This window comes from Lepisosteus oculatus, chromosome 2 (assembly GCF_040954835.1).
Source record: "Lepisosteus oculatus isolate fLepOcu1 chromosome 2, fLepOcu1.hap2, whole genome shotgun sequence".
In the NCBI taxonomy this organism is placed as follows: Eukaryota; Metazoa; Chordata; class Actinopteri; order Semionotiformes; family Lepisosteidae; genus Lepisosteus; species Lepisosteus oculatus.
Window position 1 is genome coordinate 74,389,279 of NC_090697.1, and position 20,872 is coordinate 74,410,150.

The following is a 20,872-nucleotide window of genomic DNA, read 5'->3' on the forward strand; positions in this document are numbered from 1 at the left end:
CCAAAATGTCTGTCCCTGGCATATGTTTCAGAACAGTGGAAATCAGATTTCATTGGGATAGGCAAGATTCATTTATAACAGCAATTAAAAAAAATATTCGCATTTCCAAGGATTCTCTTCTGGCCAAGACGTTATTTGGGAAACTGCTAGCAGAGTACAGTTTTGTAAGATGTAACATTTTGGTTTATAAAGCAGTCTGTGATAATTGTTGAAATCAGACGTTGGGGTTGATCAGCTGTTGTTTTACCTTGTCTAGATGTACAGTGCACAGTCCTGCTGAAGTGGGGTTGTCCCGTTGTGGACAAGGGTCTAGCTTCTGTGTCAGCCACGCTTTTTTGGAATGAAACAGTGTGGCTCACAGAGATGTCAACACTCCAGTCAAGCTACAGGGAGTTGTGCCTTTTTTGCAGGTGCTGCAGGTGACTGCTGGCAGCGATCCCTGTGCAAGCACAGTGGCAGTGAGCCAGTGGAGCCACAAGTAACTGGAAGCACATCATTGCTTCTCAGACCTCTTTAGCCTTTTGTAAACAAGCGATCAGAGTCATTTTGTCAGGCAACGTTTGTGCACATCTCCACCAGTAGGGGGCGTGCACTCCAGGATGTCCTACTGGTTGCAGGTGTCCGAGGCGGCCCTGTGCAGGAGCTGATTAAGCCAGCTACACCAATAACATGGCTGCCTCAGCACAACTTTAATTGGAGTCAAGTAAAGAGGAAGAGACGCACTACGAAGGAACAAGTAGGTTTATTCCCTGCTGAAAAGGGAAGAAAGGAAACGCAACATTCCTGCTGTGGAGCCTTCTTCAGGTGCCAAGAGACACACTCCTCCTCCTCTTCTGGCATGTATCTGGGTGTGCTTTACAGTGCATTCTGGGTGATCTGCAGAAACGCCAATAAGCCTCTCTACAAACATCCCCAGAAATGTGACTCAGGAAATACAGGGAATATGTTATGAGGCAGGAAGGGAAATGTATTAACCCCGTTTCCACTCAGTGCAGAAGGCAAGGAGCACCAGCTGTCTGTGCTACACGTGATCCAGGGCTCATCTGGAGAAAGAGTCATTCTTTAGAGTGTACCTCTTAAAACTTTTAAGAGAATTTCTCTCTCCTATCTCAAATACACACTATCTTGTTTCTGGTAAAATACAGGGGGTGTTAAAACCTCTGTGATTGTATTTAGAATTTAGCAAACAGACATATTTTTCTGTGTCATAAATGGTCAATTCAAATTCAAATCAAAGATTTCCATTCAAAAGCACTTTTAAAGCTTGTCTCTGGAAGATCATTAACAGTTAAACCATTTCCACACTCCAGGAGACACAGCAGTCACACTGCATCAATAGTACTTAGAGAAACCATTCTGACTTAAAGATGTCACTTTTTCCAACCCTGAGAGCCATTATTAGTAATTGGAAGGAGAACTGTTGTTAGTGTAAGAGGGACAATGGGATCGCGTAGGAAGGAGGAGGACTTAAATCTGATTAGTTGGAGACAGAGAGCACTCTTAACTGGTGGAATTGTGATGATGCTAAGTTGTGAGTCTTTTCTAAAGTTGGGTTTTTAATTATACACATAGATAGGTCATACACACTAGTATGGTTAAGGTGTCTCCCAGTGCTGTAGATATATGGTTTAGGATACCAATGTGTTTTCTGAGTTTGTTCTCCTTGTTCTCTGTATAACAAGATTTCAAATTGTAACTGTTTTTGCAGTTGTCTTCCTACTTGGTGCAAATATCATAATATTAGATGGGTTACCTATAATAATAGGAATTGTTAGTACTACCAGGCAACATAGTGGTGCAGTGGTCATCATTGTAGCCTTGCAGCACCGCGAACCTGGGTTCAAATCCAGACTTGGGAGTGCTATTTGTGTGGAGTTTGCATGTTCTCCCCATGTTTGCATGGGTTTCATCCAGGTCCTCCAGTTTAATCCCACAGTCCAAAGACATATCAGTGGGTTAATTGGCTTCTGGGAGAACTGGCCCTGGTGTGAGTGTGTGTGTTTCTGTCTGTCTGCCTGCGATGGACTGGTGTCCCATCCAGGGATGTCATGCGCTGGTTGCTTTCTGGGATAGACTCTGGCACCCATGACCCTGAATAGAGTGGATTGATGTATAGTATGACCATGAATATCAATAAGAGTAGACACTGTCTAAACACTGCTCTGTACTGGCAGATACATGTTCCCCTGCTACCACTGCCCATGGCAAGGGCTAAGCTCTGTTGGGATATTGATTGAGTTCAGTTCTCATTCTATTGCAAGAATACAAATGTTCAAATGTTTCTTGAACTTAAAAAAAAAGTTATACTGATGAAGATCTATAAAACATAATGGCATGTCTATGAAGCTCATTTAGAAAAGCATGTTTTTAAATTTACTGTGAAGTATGAAGGTGAAAAGAGACAAGCTCAGAAAGAGCTGTGCTCATCTGTCCATACAAAATTGGTCCAAAACTCATCTTTGTGCTTCCAAGCAAAGAATGTACTTAAGACAAAACTGAAGACTGAACACCCCTAGAACTCAAGGTGTGTGCAGCAGAAGCTTGGCAAAGCATTTCAGGTGATTGCACAAACAATTTAGCGAGCTCAATGGGACATCTGTTTCTTAAAGTTATTGCCTCCAAAGAATATTGACCTTCATACTTGTAAATTGACTTAAAGTAAAAGTGCCCCAATACTTCTGGTCACTTGAAACCACTGGGTTGAACAATGATGTATTTGTTCTAATATGATCAAAGGTATGCATGGAATTAACCAAAATAAAAATCATATTGCAATTATCATTCTTATTAATTTCATGATCACAAATTTAAATTGTTTGACTGTCAAGCAAAAATAATACTTTTGAGCTTGTATTTAGCATGCTGTCAAAGGGCACATTACATTCCTGTTTGACACTGAATTCAGGAGTTAGGATTGATTTACCTGTTGTGCAGTGTATACTGCTATATTCCGTTGTAAAATGTATAACTATGTTATTAATACCGCAGACATAGCTTCTACAATATAAAGCTAATATACATCTATATTACACTTTTTAAATGATGTTGCACCACATTCTAGTTGCGAAGGATTATTAAAATGAGCACCTTACTGAACTCTCCAAAACCGGATTTATATGAAGAGCTCTAATATCAGTTCAGAAAGTCGAAGATCTCTTAAAATCTTTCTCTAATTTCACACCCGCAAAACCTGAAATGCATTTTATGTCGCTTGACGTACCAGTGTTTAGTTGTTTCACTTTAACCTGTACAGAACATCAAAGAGAGATATAAAGGGGAGAAATAATATTCTGGTAGATTATCCAATACCCAGTTAAAGCATTAGAACAAATATGCTTAGTGATCTTTTTCCCTTTCAACTGGGGACGAAGAAAGCGAGCGACTTCCACACCTTTCTTTTAAAGAGGAAAACTAAACTTTGAAACGAATTGGAATTTCAATTCTACGTTTCTTCGGAAGAAGGAAAATGAAAGTACCCAAGCAAGTCCTGTCGCTTTGGGTGGAAATCTACTGCCGATTTGAATACATCGGCTGATCATGCTGTTAAGCCCAGTGCCTTCGACTCTGGTGTCCTCTCCACGGGATGTAAACTGGATAATTTCTTTCCCGTCAATAACTGGTTAAGAAGGCTTTTGTGAAGCAATAGCTGGTAAACCTCATCATTAGAAAAGATATTCCTCGCCCTCCTTTCCCTTGTTTCTACGCAGCGACAAACGCCTTTGAAAGTCGTCGAGCACTCCCAATCTTTTGTCAGGCAAAATAATTGTCGCGGTGGTACTAATTACCGCGAGTCTTCAATTAACGGTGGGAAGGTTGGACATCCTGTCTAAAGAGTTTGACACAGAGTTGATGTGGATTCCACATCTCGGGACAAAAGCTGCGGGCTCACCTTTTCACTCCCGATAAAAAGGAAGGGACTGGTGTTAATTCAGCGCCACCTTCTTCATTGACAGGGGCTGCCGCATTAGCAAGTGCCGGGACTCAAATAAAGAGCTTTAACAAGGCGGGGCGACAGATAAGTGTATTAGAAAGTACCGAGTTGATTCCATTACCAGCCACTCCTCTTCTTTCGAATTCCTTAAATGTGAATTTACCCCCATTTGAATCAGTATCATCACCGCGCATGAGGCAAGAGTAACATTACTACAGTTTACTCAAAGCCCAGCATATACACGCGTCCTACAGTGACGAAGTTGAGCGCATGTTTTCATTGTATTAGCCTATTATACGTACTATAGTTTCATTTTGAGAGCTCGCAGGGCATAATTGAGTGGTTTTCTCACGGTACTGTTCAAAGAGTACAGTTTCACCTGTGCAATGCTACACGGCGAAGGCACCCTTTAAAATAACAGTGCTGGGAACTGGACACAAGGTAGCTCCGTGTGAGTCAAGTGTGTCTTGTTAGTGACCGACGGTAGCCATGCGTGCTGGCGAGCCTGTGACTCGGGTGAACTCTTGCGAGCTGGTCTCCAGCCAGCTCCAGTAGCCAGGGCGCCATCCTTTTAAAGCAGTCGTGAGCTGTTCCAAGGTGACACCAGTCCCCCTGCTGCCCACCCACTTACCGGACCCCCCGTTGTCCCAGGCAGGGGGAGGGTCTTCCCCCCTCTCGTTTTTCACCTTAGCTGCGACCACCGAGTGTGACCGAGCTGCGCGGGAGGCGTCGAACAGGACTTTAATCCGGACGCGTCCGCGGACGAGCGCTGACAGTCCGCACAGCCCCTGGATGTCAGAGAGGCTACGGCGCTCATCAACTTTTAATCCACCCTCTCGCGTTTCTGTCAATAGATGTGAAAGACGGCGTGTCTTCGTGGTTGCGGGCATCCAGCCTCACGGAGTCTGTAAAAGAAAAAAAAAAGAACAGATAATGGAATTTACGGACTCGCCAGGAAGCACAAATTGGAAATTGGAAATAATCACTTAACTTAATCACTTAACCTAGCCCGGCTTTACCGACGTGTTGACCTGCGACTGATGCTCCCAGCCTTTCTCTCGGATGATTCTGTGCAGGTCTGGTCTACGTGAGGACTTCGTGGACTACAGAAAGCTCGAATTTGAATGCTTTTTTAAAAAAAAAAAACGGAATTAAGAGTTTTCGACCATTTGAATTGTAACGGTACCGGACGGCGGTCAGGAGCGCGAGTCTTTAAAGGCGCAAAGCCACGCGACACTTGTGTTCTCGAGTTGTTTCCTATTTAAATTGCTAAAATTCAAAATTTAGCTGCCACGCTTGGATACAGAACTTCTGAAGGACGCAGGAGGATGCAGGGGGCGAAGAGGCGCAACGTTTTAATGTAAGCAAGGCCGTTTTTCTCTTGCTGTTCAGGCTCTAACGTGTAATGTAAATGCAAAGATGACTTTTTCCTTAACGCTCTTCTTTTTGAATTCGCAGATTCTTTCATTTTCTAGCGCTGTGGTGTAATGCTCAGGTATGATACGTTTTTTTTATTCTGAAAATGAACATGTGCATGTGTACAAAATGACATAAATGCATCTTTATCCTTTCCCTTAAGTTTGCCTTTAGCTACCTATCGCTATACCTATACCTTGCGCTCTATTTTTTTTTAAAACGTCTTTTTTGTGTCTGGTGGTGTAGTTTTATTTGAAACACCGCTGTCGCCTACAATAAGGTAGAGTATACCTTATTATACTCTAGTAGATAGAGTATAATAGAGTATAATGGCGTGTTCTAAACACAAATCCATACTACTGTAAATTACTTCTTATGGTAATGGCGCTGTGGATTCTGGTAGTATTGACTATAATAGTTATATTTGTAAAATACAATTACCACGGTCCCTCTGTTGTTGCCTTCCCGTTTCTCACCATCTTTCTGATTTTGTTTTCGCCGGGGGAGGTAGCGTGGACTTTCTTACAGTATCCCGCTTGTGAGAGATACCACACAATATCTCTCAAACTTGTACACTCTCCTGACCTGACCCCGGCGGCTTTTTCTAGCGTTAGAAAAAAAAAATGTCGTTTTATTTTTCCCTTTGCAAATGCAAAAACCCAAAGGGGGAGAATCACCCGTCTCCTAATTTTAACCAGTATGTGAGGGAGCAGGGCGCCCTAACCGACCAGGTGAGCCGGAGACAGGTTCGCGTCTACCAGCTGTACAGCCGGACCAGCGGCAAACACGTACAGATTCGCGGCCGGAGGATCACCGCCACCGCGGAGGACGGAAACCTGTTCGGTAAGAACAAGCTCTTTGGCCCGGTGACCCGCCTGGGTCTGATGGCACCCGGAGCCGCTCGCCCGTTCCTCACAAGCTAGCTACATCGGGGCTTCATCGGGGTGGGGGTGCCCATTAGCTTCCCTGCGTCTCTCAGCCTCTCCAGCAGTTTGAAACCCGTGGAAGAGAGACGGGTCGGGCTAGTTCAACCCGAACCGGACCGGTTTAACGCTTCTGTGAAGGCGAGGAGCCGTTGGCAGCTCACGCAGACGGAGAAAACCCATCGGGAGAGTTGCGCTCGCTTGACCAGTAAATGATCAATTAATACGTGAAAGACTGTGTTAATGAAAGACTTTTGTGACCAAAATTGAATTCTGCTTTGGAGAACGGCGTGGAAACACACGGCGTTTGCTGCAGTAAACCCGTGACAGGAGAGTGATATTTGAAAATAGTCATCATTTTTTAAAAGCAATTACGTTTTTTTTTTTACGCAGAAAGCTTTAAAAAGGTTGATTGTTTTTTAAAGCCTTTGAAAGATAACAACAATATTCTACCACCTTTTATGTGTCGGATATTCAACGTATTTTTTAGTTTTATATTAGGATTCATTTAATCGCTTTCTTAGTTTAAAATTTGAGTGCGAAGTCTCCCTTGGGATAGGGTTATTTCTGTGGGAAAATATATTCTGGAAGGAGCCTCTTAGTGTCGGACGCTAACGTCTTATTGCAAAAAAGTGATGCCAATTGCAAAAAACAAACTTCATGAAGAATCCTAATCCACTGGGTAGAAAAGCGTGTGTTTCTGATCGCCATGCTTTCAGACCGTCTTAATTGTGGGTTTGACAGGTATCCGATATGACTAATGAACACTGGTACTCTCTCCTCTGCTCAGACTGATGTCCTTATTCATCAAAGCTAAGAACACTCAAAACGTGGACCGTTTAAAAAAGTTTTTTTTTTAAAAAAACAAAACAAACTCCCATCAGGCCGAATCCAGATCAGTGGTGAAACTGGAGTAATTAGGGGGAGGGGACTTTAAAGGTCTTAGAGATACCAGGGTAGTGCCAAACACAAGTGCCCCCAGATGATTTTAAATTCCTTTCGAGACCAGCATAATGGAGGGAGGGCTGTGCTTTGAAATAGCACAGCTAGAAGCTGGTGTGTCTATCATTTCTCAACCACTTTTAATTGGCCGATAAGTATTTTTTAATTGCCCAGCAGTAACCAGGTGTGTTTCAAATAAAAGGTTTGAAAGCCCCAAGCCAGTAGAAGTAACCATCTTTAAGAACGCTTGGAGCGCCTTTCACAACCCCACCCAATTAATATCCGTATGTTTTTAGTGTTCGTTGCCTTTTCTGACACGACACAAGATGTGCCAGTCTGTCTGCGGCGACCAAAATCTACTTTACAAAATGTTCCCCCGGTTTCTATTTCTAACCCATGTTAGGTTTTCAAGGCATCGAGTGAAACTCATTTTAAAAATCAATTCCTAAGAGTTTTTCGTTTCTTTGAATTTGAAATGTCACCCAGAAGCAGTTGACATGGGCATCGTGCCATGCGGTTTAAAGTGTTACCCTCTTTGAACTGACACATATCCTGCAACGATAAATGTGTAAAGGAAACTATTTGGAAGTGTCTGTATTTGCACAACCCTATGTGTTACTGCCGGAATAGTCTTTAAATGCTACTGTCCATGCAGTTCCATGTCCAAAAGTGGCTTTTGCAGAATACTGTATAATGTAACGGGGTAGTTTTATGTCTGGAGACCTGTAATGAGCAATGCCACCCCATCGTGCTCTGTGTTAGTGAGACTGTGCCACTCCATCGTGCTCTGTGTTAGTGAGACTGTGCCACCCCATCGTGCTCTGTGTTAGTGAGACTGTGCCACTTCATCGTGCTCTGTGTTAGTGAGACTGTGCCACCCCATTGTGCTCTGTGTTAGTGAGACTGTGCCACCCCATCGTGCTCTGTGTTAGTGAGACTTTGCCACCCCATCGTGCTCTGTGTTAGTGAGACTGTGCCACTTCATCGTGCTCTGTGTTAGTGAGACTGTGCCACCCCATCGTGCTCTGTGTTAGTGAGACTGTGCCACCCCATCGTGCTCTGTGTTAGTGAGACTGTGCCACCCCATCGTGCTCTGTGTTAGTGAGACTGTGCCACCCCATCGTGCTCTGTGTTAGTGAGACTGTGCCACCCCATCGTGCTCTGTGTTAGTGAGACTGTGCCACCCCATTGTGCTCTGTGTTAGTGAGACTTTCTCACCCCATTGTGCTCTGTGTTAGTGAGACTGTGCCACCCCATCATGATCTGTGTTTAGTGAAACTGTGCCACTTTATTTTACTTTATTTTATATAGCGCCTTTAAAGGTGGCTTCTCAAAGCACATTACAGAAAGACAACAGCAACAACAACAATAAAAAATACACAAGATAAACATGATGAGAATGTATTGACACTGTGTTTCCTCATCGCCTCTGACCTGCTCTGTGTTAGTGCGACTATTACTTTATGCCATACTGTTAAAATTTCAATGATGTCAGGTGTAAAGGGATGATAGAGCCATGGTATGGACAGCTGTAAAAAATGTACATTTTGCAGTGCTCAAACAGGGATGTATCCTGCCATTCAGGGCACATACAGTGCACTGAAGCTTTCCTTGGATCCAAAATATTGAGCAGGCTGGAGTCTGGGTGAAAGAAGTACAAGATTCACATGCCGGAGTCTTGAACTACAAACAAGCATGGACCAGAACAAGGAACATGGGGGTGTTAATAATCTGACAGTTACTGAACTAAACTGACTTGGTCTTGAAGACTCATTGTGCTGCTCTGAATCGGAGAACAGCAGAGAGGGTGTCTGTTGGATCAACACTTTATAATGAGCATCCAAACCCTGATTTTCTATTTGAAAGTGATTATTTGTCATTTTAGGTTGTTCACTGGGGGCATGACAGCATGTGATTCCAATAAGTAAAGTTTTGGGGAGTTTTCCAAACATTCTAAGAATAATCTAAAAATGCAAAATTCAGCCTAGTTTCAAGGCTACAAAGAAATACTAGATGCTGTAAGAAGATGTTTGATTTTTCTCTTTGCTCCCCACTAATCGCAATGCAACGGGATTGTTTGTTTGAGCAGCGCGGCTGTTTGTGGAGACGGACACTTTTGGCAGCCGGGTGAGGATCAGAGGGGCAGAGAGTGGGCAGTACCTCTGTATGAACCGGAAAGGAAACCTAATTGGAAAGGTGAGTCAAGCATCTGTGTAAGTCTGCAGGATTGCTTTGTGTAAGTCTGCAGGATTGCTTTGTGTCAGTGCAGTAGGCTTGCTTTGTGTAAGTCTGCAGGATTGCTGTGTGTAAGTCTGCAGGATTGCTTTGTGTAAGTGCAGTAGGATTGCTTTGTGTCAGTGCAGTAGGCTTGCTTTGTGTAAGTCTGCAGGATTGCTGTGTGTAAGTCTGCAGGATTGCTTTGTGTAAGTGCAGTAGGTTTGCTTTGTGTAAGTGCAGTAGGTTTGCTTTGTGTCAGTGCAGTAGGCTTGCTTTGTGTAATTCTGCAGGATTGCTGTGTGTAAGTGCAGTAGGTTTGCTTTGTGTAAGTGCAGTAGGCTTGCTTTGTGTAAGTCTCCAGAATTGCTTTGTGTAAGTGCAGTAGGCTTGCTTTGTGTAAGTCTGCAGGATTGCTTTGTGTGAGTCTCCGGAATTGCTTTGTGTAAGTGCAGTAGGCTTGCTTTGTGTAAGTGCAGTATGTTTGCTTTGTGTAAGTACTGTAGGTTTGCTTTGTGTAAGTGCAGTTGGCTTGCTTTGTGTAAGTGCAGTAGGATTGCTTTGTGTAAGTGCAGTAGGATTGCTTTGTGTAAGCGCAGTAGGTTTGCTTTGTGTAAGTCTGCAGGATTGCTGTGTGTAAGTGCAGTAGGATTGCTTTGTGTAAGTGCAGTAGGCTTGAAATGTGTAGGTGCAGTAAGTTTACATTTGTGTTAGTCAGCAGATTTGCATAATATAAGTGCAACAAATCTGCATTGAACAAAAGCATTAGATTTGCTTTGTTTAAGTACAATAAGTTTAAAATCACAATCTCTTGGATTAGCAAAATGATTGTCTCATAAATGTTTGTTCTCGTTTGTTCTTTGTTGTCCTTAACTGAAGTTAAAGGTGTGAGTGCCAGGTTCACTATAATTATGAATAATAATAATAATAATAATAATAATAATAATAATTGCTTACACTTATATAGTGATTTTCTGGAGATATGAGATCTCCCACATGCAGTGCAGCATGGTGTTGGTATCGTTCATTTGTAAGAAGAAGCAAGCCTTTTGGCTCTACGGACTTTGCACAATCAGGAAAACAAGTAAGCTGCTTTGTAGTTTGGGCAGAGTGGTGGCTCCGTGGCTAAGGGTCTGTGCCTGTGGCTGGAAGGTTGCTGGTTCATATCCTGCGGCCAGCAGAGGAATCCTACTTGGTTGGGCCCCTGAGCAAGGCCCTTCACCCCGACTGCTCCAGGGGTGCCGTATAAACGGCTGACCCTGCGCTCTGACCCACAGCTTCTCTCCCTGTCTGTGTGTCTCATGGAGAGCAAGCTGGGGTCTGTGAAAAGACAAATTCCTAATACAAGAAATTGTATATGGCCAATAATCACTTTATCTTCTTATCTTATCTAGTCAGATATGAGAAGTTAAGCAAGGCTGGACGTGGTCAGTATTGGGGTGGGAGACCACTAGATTGCAGCTGTAAATGGTGTGAGTAGGCCAAAAGGTGGCCATCTTCTCCCTGAACAAGAAATTCCTAACCAGCCCCTCAGTATGGTGACAAGGGAAATTGTGATGTAAGAGGTGTCGTCCTTCAGATGACACGCTAACCTGAGGTTTGACAGCATGGCACCGTTTGTAAGAGTTCGGGTGGGAGCTCTGCTGTCCTGACTAAACTCCCTTTGGGGCCTTGAACAGTCTGGCCTCCCTGGCATTCAGCCTTTATTTCATTCCTCACTTCCCCACCTGACCTGCTGTGCAGGGGGGCTCCTGTCTGTTACCAAGCTGTGTGCTGCACTGTAGTGGTGGATAAACTGGGCCCCTTCCTTAATGTAAAAAATATTAAAAAATACAAATTTGGCAATGATTGTTTATTAGAAGGGGATAGCCATTCAGGAATCTGTAAGCTGTCTGCTGCTGTTGCAGGCCCGACCCCAAGTACTGCTTCAGCAAAATCATCACTAGCTTGTAAAAGAGCGTGTATTTCATTAAACCTAAAGTGGATCCGACTGGCCTGCAGGGGAGCCCCATTTATTCCTCCTGCTTTCTGTTGCTTCTCCATAAGCTGTCTGTGTGATTTTGACAGATCCTCATGAAGGTGGAAAGAGACGTCTGATGTTCTAGCGCAGTTCACTGTGTAGCTCTGTTGGGCTGTTTTTTTAAGGCTACGTATTTTTCCATGTCATGAACAATCCACCCAAAAAAAGAAAAGGATTGGGAAGGGAGTCGGAAAGTCCTTGAGTCCTTTTACACAGCCTGCTTGATCCTGTAAGTCGGGGTGGTCAGATTCCTCTTTAATGACGTATTTGGGAAGCTGATGGTTCTCCCAGTTCGAGACAAAACCACAGCAAGCAGGGGGTGCAGGAAAAAGTGGATGGCCGGCCTCGAACCCTGAGCCGCTCAGCTTCAGAACACAGCTGTGCCTTTGGAAATGCCTCCTGACGGGGGGCGAGGAGCTGGCCGGGCAGGTGGACTGGCCGGAGCGCGGAGCGCGGATCCCCGGCCCGGTCGCTGGTGCACTGCAGTGTGGGAGAACCACAGTGCAGCAGCGCTCCAGGGCCAGGGGGGAAAATGTGTGTTATTCATGCTTTCTGTGCAAAGGCATCCTTTCATTTCCTGCAGGAAAATGGAAAAGATGGAATCAGTGTTTGCTCCACACAAACAGAGGAGGGAAGGCCTTGTAATGGGACACAGGGAGACTAAAGTCCCTGTGCAGACTTTGAAAAACAAAAAAACTGTGTGCAATCAGGCCAGTGGATCCAGAATAATGTCATTTTATTTTGAGAGGGGCCTGTTTCTATTGACTTATTTTGGTGTCTGTTTTGACATTTCTTGGGGTTTTCGGAGTGGAAACCAGGTTGGTTGAGTCACTTTGCCTCTGACTCCTCTGACTGTGTTTATCCAGTCCTGGTAGAATTCTGCAACGCCCTGTGGGCCACACCACGATTCATTGTTCTCCTGTGGGCATCCTCTGCTTGGGAAGCTTTCCAGCAGCAGCTTCCAAAAATCTTCCCTTCTTCGGAATCACTCCTACAGTCACGGGGGGAGACCACTGGTGCAAGAGCTCGGCTCTATCGGGAGAGCCATCCTCCATCACGCCAACTTTCTTCGTTTTGTAGCTGTTTTTAGTAAGCTGCAGGCCCTGTTTTTCACGGGATGATGTCTTCAGATTAGATTTCTGGAAATATGTCCAGGTACAGATGACTTCCTGTCAGGAACGTCTCAGCTGCTTTGATCTTGAACTGTATGTGCTGCTGTTTCTCAGGGGAGAAGTGTCAAACTGCTACGAACCCATGATGCCACTGCTGTCCGTCTGTTGCACATCTGCTGTGCTGACACGTGCCCTCGTGTTGGTACAATAGATGTTTCCTTGATTGTGTCAGAGTCATTGTTTGGGAGATGACCTGTGTTTTACTGTATTAAAGCAGAAAAATGCTTATTCTGTAGGGTCTTTTTGAAATCGAGCAGGCCTCGTCATCATAAAAAAAAGAAATACATTTCTTTTATTTGCCAAAATGTAGAAACTGTGGTTTAAAATACTGCAGGGGGATGCAGAAAAGGTTTTTAACTTTCATCTGACAGTTCTGCAGTAAAAAGGTGTTGGAGCATGTGCTTATTTTAACTAAACTGCTGATTAGTCAGCTCTTATGACTCACTGTTAGTCAGTCTGGAGGTGTCCAGAATTCAGCACTGTTATTTGTCAGCCAGACCAGGATTTTAGAATCCACTGCACCTGCCCTGCCTGGCGGTGATGTGTTTTTATCTCACCCAGGCGGTGTGTTGGGATTTTTCTTTTGCCTTGTAATTAATGCAGACAAATCATAAAACGCAGACCACGAGCATTGCTTTCACTGCTAAGCGAGTCTCGTTAGAATACATTTCTGTCTGGGTGCAGATTTAAAGGCAGGTGGAAGGCAGAGAAGTGAATACCGAAAACTTTGAAGCCTTTGTTAGGTTCTGTCACAGCAGGCTTCGTCCAGGAGGAGGGACAACAGCAGGGCAGCTCCTGCCCGCTTTATTCACATTAATCACCTGCCTCAGAGTCAGCAGCAGTGGCCTCTGGAGAACAGGGCAGAGGCCGTAACCCGAGTCAGTGTTAGCGTTCGCACAGGAGGGCAAGAACAGTAACTGACAGGAGGAGGCCTGTCTCGAAGTCAGTCTGCGAATTCATCTGAGGATCTCGTCCAGCTGGTGCTTGAAGGAAACTAGGGTGTCAGCTTCAGCCACATGGCTGGATAGCTAGTTCCACACTCCCACTAGCCTTTAGGTAAAGATGTGACTCCTTTTGTCAGTTTTAAAACTCTTTCCTGTAGTTTTCCCACTTGTATCTTCTGGCTTGTGTTTCATCATTGATTCTAAAGAAGTATCAGGTCCCTGACTTCAGAGGTCCAGTGCCTCCAGCCCGTCGGCGTGTCTGTTCAAGACCGCGGAGGTCCAGTTCCTCCAGCCCCTCGGCGTGTCTGTTCAAGACCGCGGAGGTCCAGTTCCTCCAGCCCGTCAGCGTGTCTGTTCAAGACCGCGGAGGTCCAGTTCCTCCAGCCCCTCGGCGTGTCTGTTCAAGACCGCGGAGGTCCAGTTCCTCCAGCCCGTCGGCGTGTCTGTTCAAGACCGCGGAGGTCCAGTTCCTCCAGCCCGTCGGCGTGTCTGTTCAAGACCGCGGAGGTCCAGTTCCTCCAGCCCCTCGGCGTGTCTGTTCAAGACCGCGGAGGTCCAGTTCCTCCAGCCCCTCGGTGTGTCTGTTCAAGACCGCGGAGGTCCAGTTCCTCCAGCCCCTCGGTGTAGGACAGTTTCTTACTCTCCAGAATGTATCTAATTGTTTTTCTCCAGAGTCCAGAGCACCAATATCTGTTCTATAACATGGTGATATAGAACACCATAGAAAGTGTAGAAAGTGAAGCAGTATTCTACACGAGGCCTTAATTGTTCATAAACGTGTTCTGTTTCTGTGTTAATTGACCCCCCACCGTGTTTCCCCTGCCCTCTCCAGCCCAGCGGGAAGAGCAAGGACTGCGTGTTCACCGAGGTGGTGCTGGAGAACAGCTACACGGCCTTCCAGAACGCGCGCTACGAGGGCTGGTACGTGGCTTTCACCAGGACGGGCCGGCCCATCAAGGCCTCGCAGACCCGGGAGAACCAGCGGGAGGTCCACTTCATCAAGAGGCTCCACAAGGGGCCCCCTCCCTTCCCCAACCTGGAGCGCCCCAAGAACTTCGAGTTCATCAGCTTCCCCCCCACCCGGCGCGCCAAGCGCACCCGGAAGTGGCGGAGCCCGGCCTAGCGCGGCCAGGCGTGTAAATAGGACTGAGCCGGAGCTCGTTGCCAAACCGCGACACAGAGAGGGGCCTTACAAATTATTTTTCTATTCTATTGCTTTTATATACAAAACCTGAAAAGGGGGCTCTGTGGCAGGGAGAGACATTTCTCTATACAATGTTAATGTAAATTTGTGGCTTTTGTACAGCAAGACGGTAAATAAATGATTGTATATATGTTAAATGTGACCGCTTGCGTCAGTGCTTGCTAGGGGTGTGCACAGGTAGTGAAAGGAAGACGCAGACGTGCTCATTGCTCTCAGCCAAGGTGACGGAAAGCTGGTATTCATCCTGACTCCTGGAATACAGCCAGCAGCAATATCGCTCTGCAACCCACAGCTGGCAGCCCACTGAAGCTCAGCAGCTGTGAGCCTGGCCAGGACCTGGATGGGAGACCTCCTGGGAAAAAGGCTGCTGCTGGAGGAGGTGTTAGTGGGGCCAGCAGGGGGTGCTCATGGGGACACTATACTGTAAACAGGTGCTGTCCAACTGAGGTCCTGACTCTCTGTGGTCATTAAAAATCCCAGGGTGTTTATCAAAAAGATTAGGGGTGTTACCCCAGCGTCCTGGCCAGATTCCCCATTACCAATCATGGCTTCCTAATAATCCCCCTCTCTGAACTGGCTTCATCACTCTGCTCTCCTCCCCACTGAGAGCTGGTGTGTGGGGAGAGGATTGGTGCACTATCCAGGTGGGGCTGCACACTGGTGGTGGGGGTGGAGGGGGGTTCCCATTACGTGTAAAGTGCTTTGAGTGGAGTGTCCAGAAAAGCACTATATAAGTGTAGGCAATTGTTGTTATTATTATGAATACAATTTCACTTTGGAAATGCAGAGAGCTACCCCATGTACACTGTCCCCATCAAGGAAATTCCGGTATGAACATGCCACTCTCAGTTGTTTTCTGTTTTTTTGTTTTTTGTTTTTTGTTTCTTTGTACTTGTATCACTCAAAATAAGTATTCTGCGATTTACTTTTGCAGAAAATCCCCATGTACAGTAGGCGGTCTCAGGTTAAATGTGATGCTGCATCCACTATTGAAGTGGACATGGAGAAAGACATTTTACTACCAGTGCAGAGCTCACACAATGGAAAGTAAATCATATCCAGTGCTTGTGGTTTCTTTATGCTATGATGTTGTGATGTTAGTAACGTAATGAACACGCATACATGCCTAAAAAATATGGAAATTGTCAGCAGGTCGTAGAAATTCTTACGATCATCATAACAGCACTGAGAATGGAGTGCTCAAGTAGTTCAGCAGGATTCCATTTGTGCCTAACTGCATTTTTTTTTTCAACTGTAGGTCATTGTATGAATCCAATGTGCCTATATCAAATTGGCACAAGATTGTTTCTTTCCCTTGGAAATCTTCCTTGCAGTTTAATACCTTTAATAACAAAGCAGATCTCGAAGGCCGACCTCATCACCTGCTGGCATGGGGCACTCCAAATTCAAAATGCTCCACTGACATGCACAGAGAGCAGAGGAGTCCTAATAAATTCAGCCATACAGGGAAAACCAGGTAGTCCAGACAGAGAAGGATGGAACTAGAATTTAGTGAGGACTAGTACTACTTTGTTCAAAACTATAGTCACCCAGGTAGTCAAGACCTCAGGTCAATATCTTGCACAGTGGCACCCTTTCATAGCACAGTGATGTTTCCAGTAAAAAGCATCAGTCAGAAATATCTGTTCTAGAGGGAATAGTGCCACCTACTGGTCTACTAACACCACCCGAGTTTCCTTTGATGTTTCTTGTCTCAGCATGCCAGTGATCGGGTCCTGCCTAGCTGAGCTTCTGTAATAGGGTCTAAATGACAGAAGACGATCCAGACTGCCGTCAATCTGTCACCTAGATGGTGTGGGAAGAGCCACCCACCTCTCAGACAAGCGTGTTCTTTCTCACAACACAACATGCGGCAGGCAGCACCTCTCTATGTGCTGCTAAGGAAAATCTGAAAGTAAAAGAAAGTAAACTCGTTCTTCTGTAACCCCATCCTCACTCTTCCCAACAGGAGGCAGTGGCTGCTGGTATACTCTGTCTACCCGGACACGTGGCTCAACATAAATCGTGGAGAGCTGGGTACAGAAACTGGCCAGTCCAGCTCACAGGTGTGACATGAGCTACAGGAACTACACTTCCCATAAGCCCACGGGGCGACTTCCTGAAGTGCGAGTCCCTGAGTTCCTCCCGGCGCCGGTGGCTTCAGTGGTGCATAGAATGAACTCACACGGGATCCCCTATTTAAAGGTTTATTTTGTTAAACATCAGAAAGTGCCATGGGAGGGTTTCCAGAGGTTTTTCTAGGGATGGCACAGGACACGAGCACTGCAGCCAGCCTGCGTGAGGACACTACTCCAGACTCTTGTGCCTCCACCCTGTCACCTGAGTACACCTGGAATAAGGAACAGAGTGCAAGCGGTCCGTAGCTAATAGCAAAATTGCCTTGATCCCCCAGGTTGCTCCTAACTAAAGCCATTGATCTAGTGTTACCTGTGGATTCATATAATGCAGGAGGCTATTTCTTACTTAGACAGCAACAGCTGGATCCACAGCCAGCGTGTCTTGACCTAGGCATTGACGAGTGTGTGTTCAGAAGCTGGAGAAAAAGCTACTCATTGTGGCATTGGAGGGTCCCAAAACAGAAGATGGAAAGAAATACTTCACTTCTGTGGTCGAAGGATTTGAGCTCACAGACGAGAATACCGCCATTGTTTAGAACTGATGAGACAACACTGGGCAATCCGAGATGTGGGGATCACAGTTCATAACTGCTAGTTTGTCTTTCCAAGCTGCAGTCGCTCTTGCTTGGTCTAGTGGAAAGAAATGCTCTGGTCTCACACGGAGCTCAGCGTGCAGAACTGGAGTGTGGATTGCATTAGCGTGTGGAGAAGTCCTGCAACTTGAACAGCAGTGGTGCTGCTGTGATAACTGTACACTGATCGACCAGTAAGCCAGACAGCTGGGGGGTGGGGGAACAACAACCATCTTCTAACTGCTTCTTCGAGTTCAGGGCTGCTGGGAAGCAGGAATCTATCCCAGCAAGCAACGGGCTCAAGGCAGGGTACACCCTGGATGGGACACCAGTCCATCACAGGCCCCACACACAAATGCACACGCACTCATACCAGGGCCAGTTTTCCCAGATGTCAATGAGCCTGCCCGTATGTCTTTGGGCTGTGAGAGGAAACCAGAGCACCTGGAGAAAACCCACCCAGACCAGAGGAGAACACACAGACTCCTCACAGACAGCACCCCAGGGTCTGGAATTTAACCCAGGGCCCCAGTGCTGCATGTAAGCAGTGCTAATTAGTGCATCGCCATGCCGCCCACAACAACACAGCAATTCTACGAGATGGGGGGGGACATCTGAAGAGCACAATGTAGTGTATTCTAGTACAACCATCAGACATGGAGGAGAGAAAAATTAAAAATTCCATAAAGAAAAAATTAAATCTCTGGGGATCCAAGATCCCGTTCGGGCACAAGCTGTGTGTATTGGGCTCTTGTTTGAATGACAGCAAGCCGTGTGTGAAAGCAGGTGAGCAGTGGGTGTCAGCAGGGTTAATCAGTCTGGGGTCCCTGATCTTATAGGGGGATGCCCTGCTTCTGCTAGGTTTCTCCGTTCCCCGCCCTGTATAACATCCGTCTGGTGGGAAAAGCGCAACCCGGGCCGCTTTTGCGCATGTGAAATGTGAAATTGAACGTGTTGATTTGGAGGAAAAATATTCCTATTTAAAGAACAATCGAAATGGACAGGATAAGTTGCATAGAATATGCCAATTCGAAATTTTACAGGATAAAACTGATGGTCAGATGATCAAACGGCAGCAATCGGAAACGGTCATGAAGCGAGATTCTTGTGAAGGGCGAGCGGTTTTGAAGCAATACCCCCCCTTCATTTTTTGTGTAAAAAGGCAGCTGGCGTTTGTTAAAAAAATAACGTTATTTGGTTTTCTTTAACTTAACAAATGTCCTTTCCAAACTTGTTTTGGGGTCAGTTCTACCCCCTTAACAGGTAAATTACCCCCCGAGAAAAGCATGACAGAAACGCAGCAGCTTTCGTGAATTGACTCTATGCCAGGCTGCACCGAGTAGCTACACTGTCACTCTTCTCCGAGGTGCGGTGCTGCACTAAGTAACCTGGATACTCTGTTGTACAGCAGTGCCTGTCAACATTAAACGATTTGTGATCTGTTAAATGACTGAAGGTGGTTGCACAGTTAATCGGAGTACACAGTCTCGGGGGATTATCCCTGCCCACCTGGGCGACTTCCCCAATCAATAACCTTCCAGCCCCTGACAGATCAAAGCTTGCGATACCTTTAAAAGAGAAATTTAAGATCGACTGGGAGTTAAAGGCAGCGATTATTTCTGCCTGGCTAGGTTCGTCCCGCACCTGTGAGAAACGTAGCACGTTTAAAATCAGGCAGCTTCGGGGGTGAGATTAATACTCCTGTTAAAAAAAAACTATGCTATTCATTCTCTCTCGCTGGCGGGACAAGCCTTTTGAAGACCGCTGATCCCACTGACCGAGGCGAGGTGTTAAAGTCATTAAGGGGGATTTAAGGCGCTTAGACCACATTTGTCTTGCCGTCTCTCCCAAGACCCTCTGCAAAGTAAACGTTTCCTCTCGAGGCGGCGAGCGCCAGGGGGATGTGTGCGGAAGGCAATGGAGGATTCAGTTTCGAGAACAAAAAAAAAAAGAATGCAAACGTGCTGGTGAAATTATACAAGCTACTTAAAAAATAAAATAAAACTGCGCACAGGTCCTTAAAAACTGTAATCCCTCTTCGAGAACTTGAAGAACTTTTTTTAAAAATGTGTTGTATCCGACTCTGAGAGGCCACTCCTTACTTACGGGAGATTTTTCAATCGGTTTCGCTCGTCGGTTTTACCGAACTTGCAGAATCGGTTTGTGTTTTTTCTTCTTTTTTTTTCTGCGACATTTTTCATTTTCTCTGGGATGTAACCACATTCAGATTAAATTGAAATCCAGTTGTTCCAATGACCGGTCTGAGAAGGTGTGAAGCCTTTCGTCAATTAATGTTTTTTTTTAAATATTTTGTTAATTGATTGTAAGCCTTCTAAGGCTGAAACCAAACCTCCCCTCTTCCGGACATTTTAATTGAGAATGACGGTTTTTATTTCCTGTATTGAATTGTGTTTGCACAAATTGAGAAGATAAAACAATGGAAAATGAAAAATGTACTGTTATCACAGGCTTTTCGTCCTTAATCTGTCTCTCTCTCTCTTGAAGTACAACCCCCCAGCGGTCCTGCGTAAATATTCTGAAATATGCAAAACTGGTGGTGGAATTATTCCTCGCGGCTACGTCGTCGAGGGAATTCAAATTTCTCGAAGAGGGAAATCCATTCACAAGATGTCGGATCCAGGGCTGTCTAGGTTTGCTCAGAAAGACTGACAGCTAACTTCGCTTCCAAGCCATTCGGTTAGTTACGGGCAGAAAGTCTGTGGTTTCGCGCGTCTCCGATCCTTGAAGCGGTTCTCGGGCTTGTGCCCTTTCTAATTAGATCCGTGTTTATTTTAGCCCTGCGGCGCTGTGGACGGCGAGCGTAAAATAATTTAACTGCAGCAGGTAGGACGACCGTCACAGCGGCTACACAGCTGCTCTGATTATTCAATTAACCACATAATTGTTATACTCCCAGCAAGGCTCAGCGGTGTTTAGAGGTACCTTTAATGAGCTGAGTGATTTGCGTCATCTATTGGAAGAGACCGTGAGAGACATCCTACAGTATATACTGTACACATCACTTAGGCAGCAATTAGGTTAATTGTGCAATTGACATCTCAGGGTTTAAACACAAATTAGGAGTGGAACAAGTAAAGGTTTATTCCATGCTGAAAGGAGAGGGAAAACATAACGTTTCTGCTGTGGAGCCTTCTTCGGGTGTCCTACTTGAACTACATATTAGAAGACACTACAGCCCTACAGGAATTAGAGATGTTTGCTGTGAAACAGTCTATAAACACACTAATGGCGGCAGATTCTGTAAGAATAATCCGTTACTTACATTAACCGTTATCTAAGGTTGTCATGATATCAAAATTACACTTTTCAGTTGCTGAATCATTATTCCCCGTGGTTGTCAAACGTTTTGGTACCTGCTATGCATTACAAGTTCAC

The 20,872-nt window shown here is 45.4% G+C and overlaps 1 protein-coding gene and 1 long non-coding RNA gene across 3 annotated transcripts; one reads left to right on the forward strand and one right to left on the reverse strand.

Moving 5' to 3' along the window:
• Window positions 1-725: 725 nt before the first annotated feature.
• Window positions 726-5,027, reverse strand: LOC107077458 (uncharacterized). The gene is made up of 2 exons (XR_001478476.2): window positions 4,936-5,027; window positions 726-4,836 (listed from the first exon to the last, which is right to left on the reverse strand). It is a non-coding gene; the product is annotated as an uncharacterized lncRNA (long non-coding RNA).
• On the forward strand, window positions 4,830-14,896 carry fgf17 (fibroblast growth factor 17). Of its 2 annotated transcripts, none has more exons than XM_015348019.2 (5): window positions 4,830-5,291; window positions 5,390-5,426; window positions 6,013-6,190; window positions 9,302-9,408; window positions 14,395-14,896. In XM_015348019.2, exons 1-5 carry the CDS (start codon window positions 5,260-5,262, stop codon window positions 14,683-14,685), a joined length of 645 nt encoding a protein of 214 aa, XP_015203505.2. In that variant the 5' UTR covers window positions 4,830-5,259; the 3' UTR covers window positions 14,686-14,896. The 2 variants fall into 2 exon arrangements, with proteins under 2 accessions (XP_015203505.2, XP_015203567.2); XM_015348081.2 differs by having other exon boundaries at window positions 6,046-6,190.
• The last annotated feature ends 5,976 nt before the right edge of the window (window positions 14,897-20,872 follow it).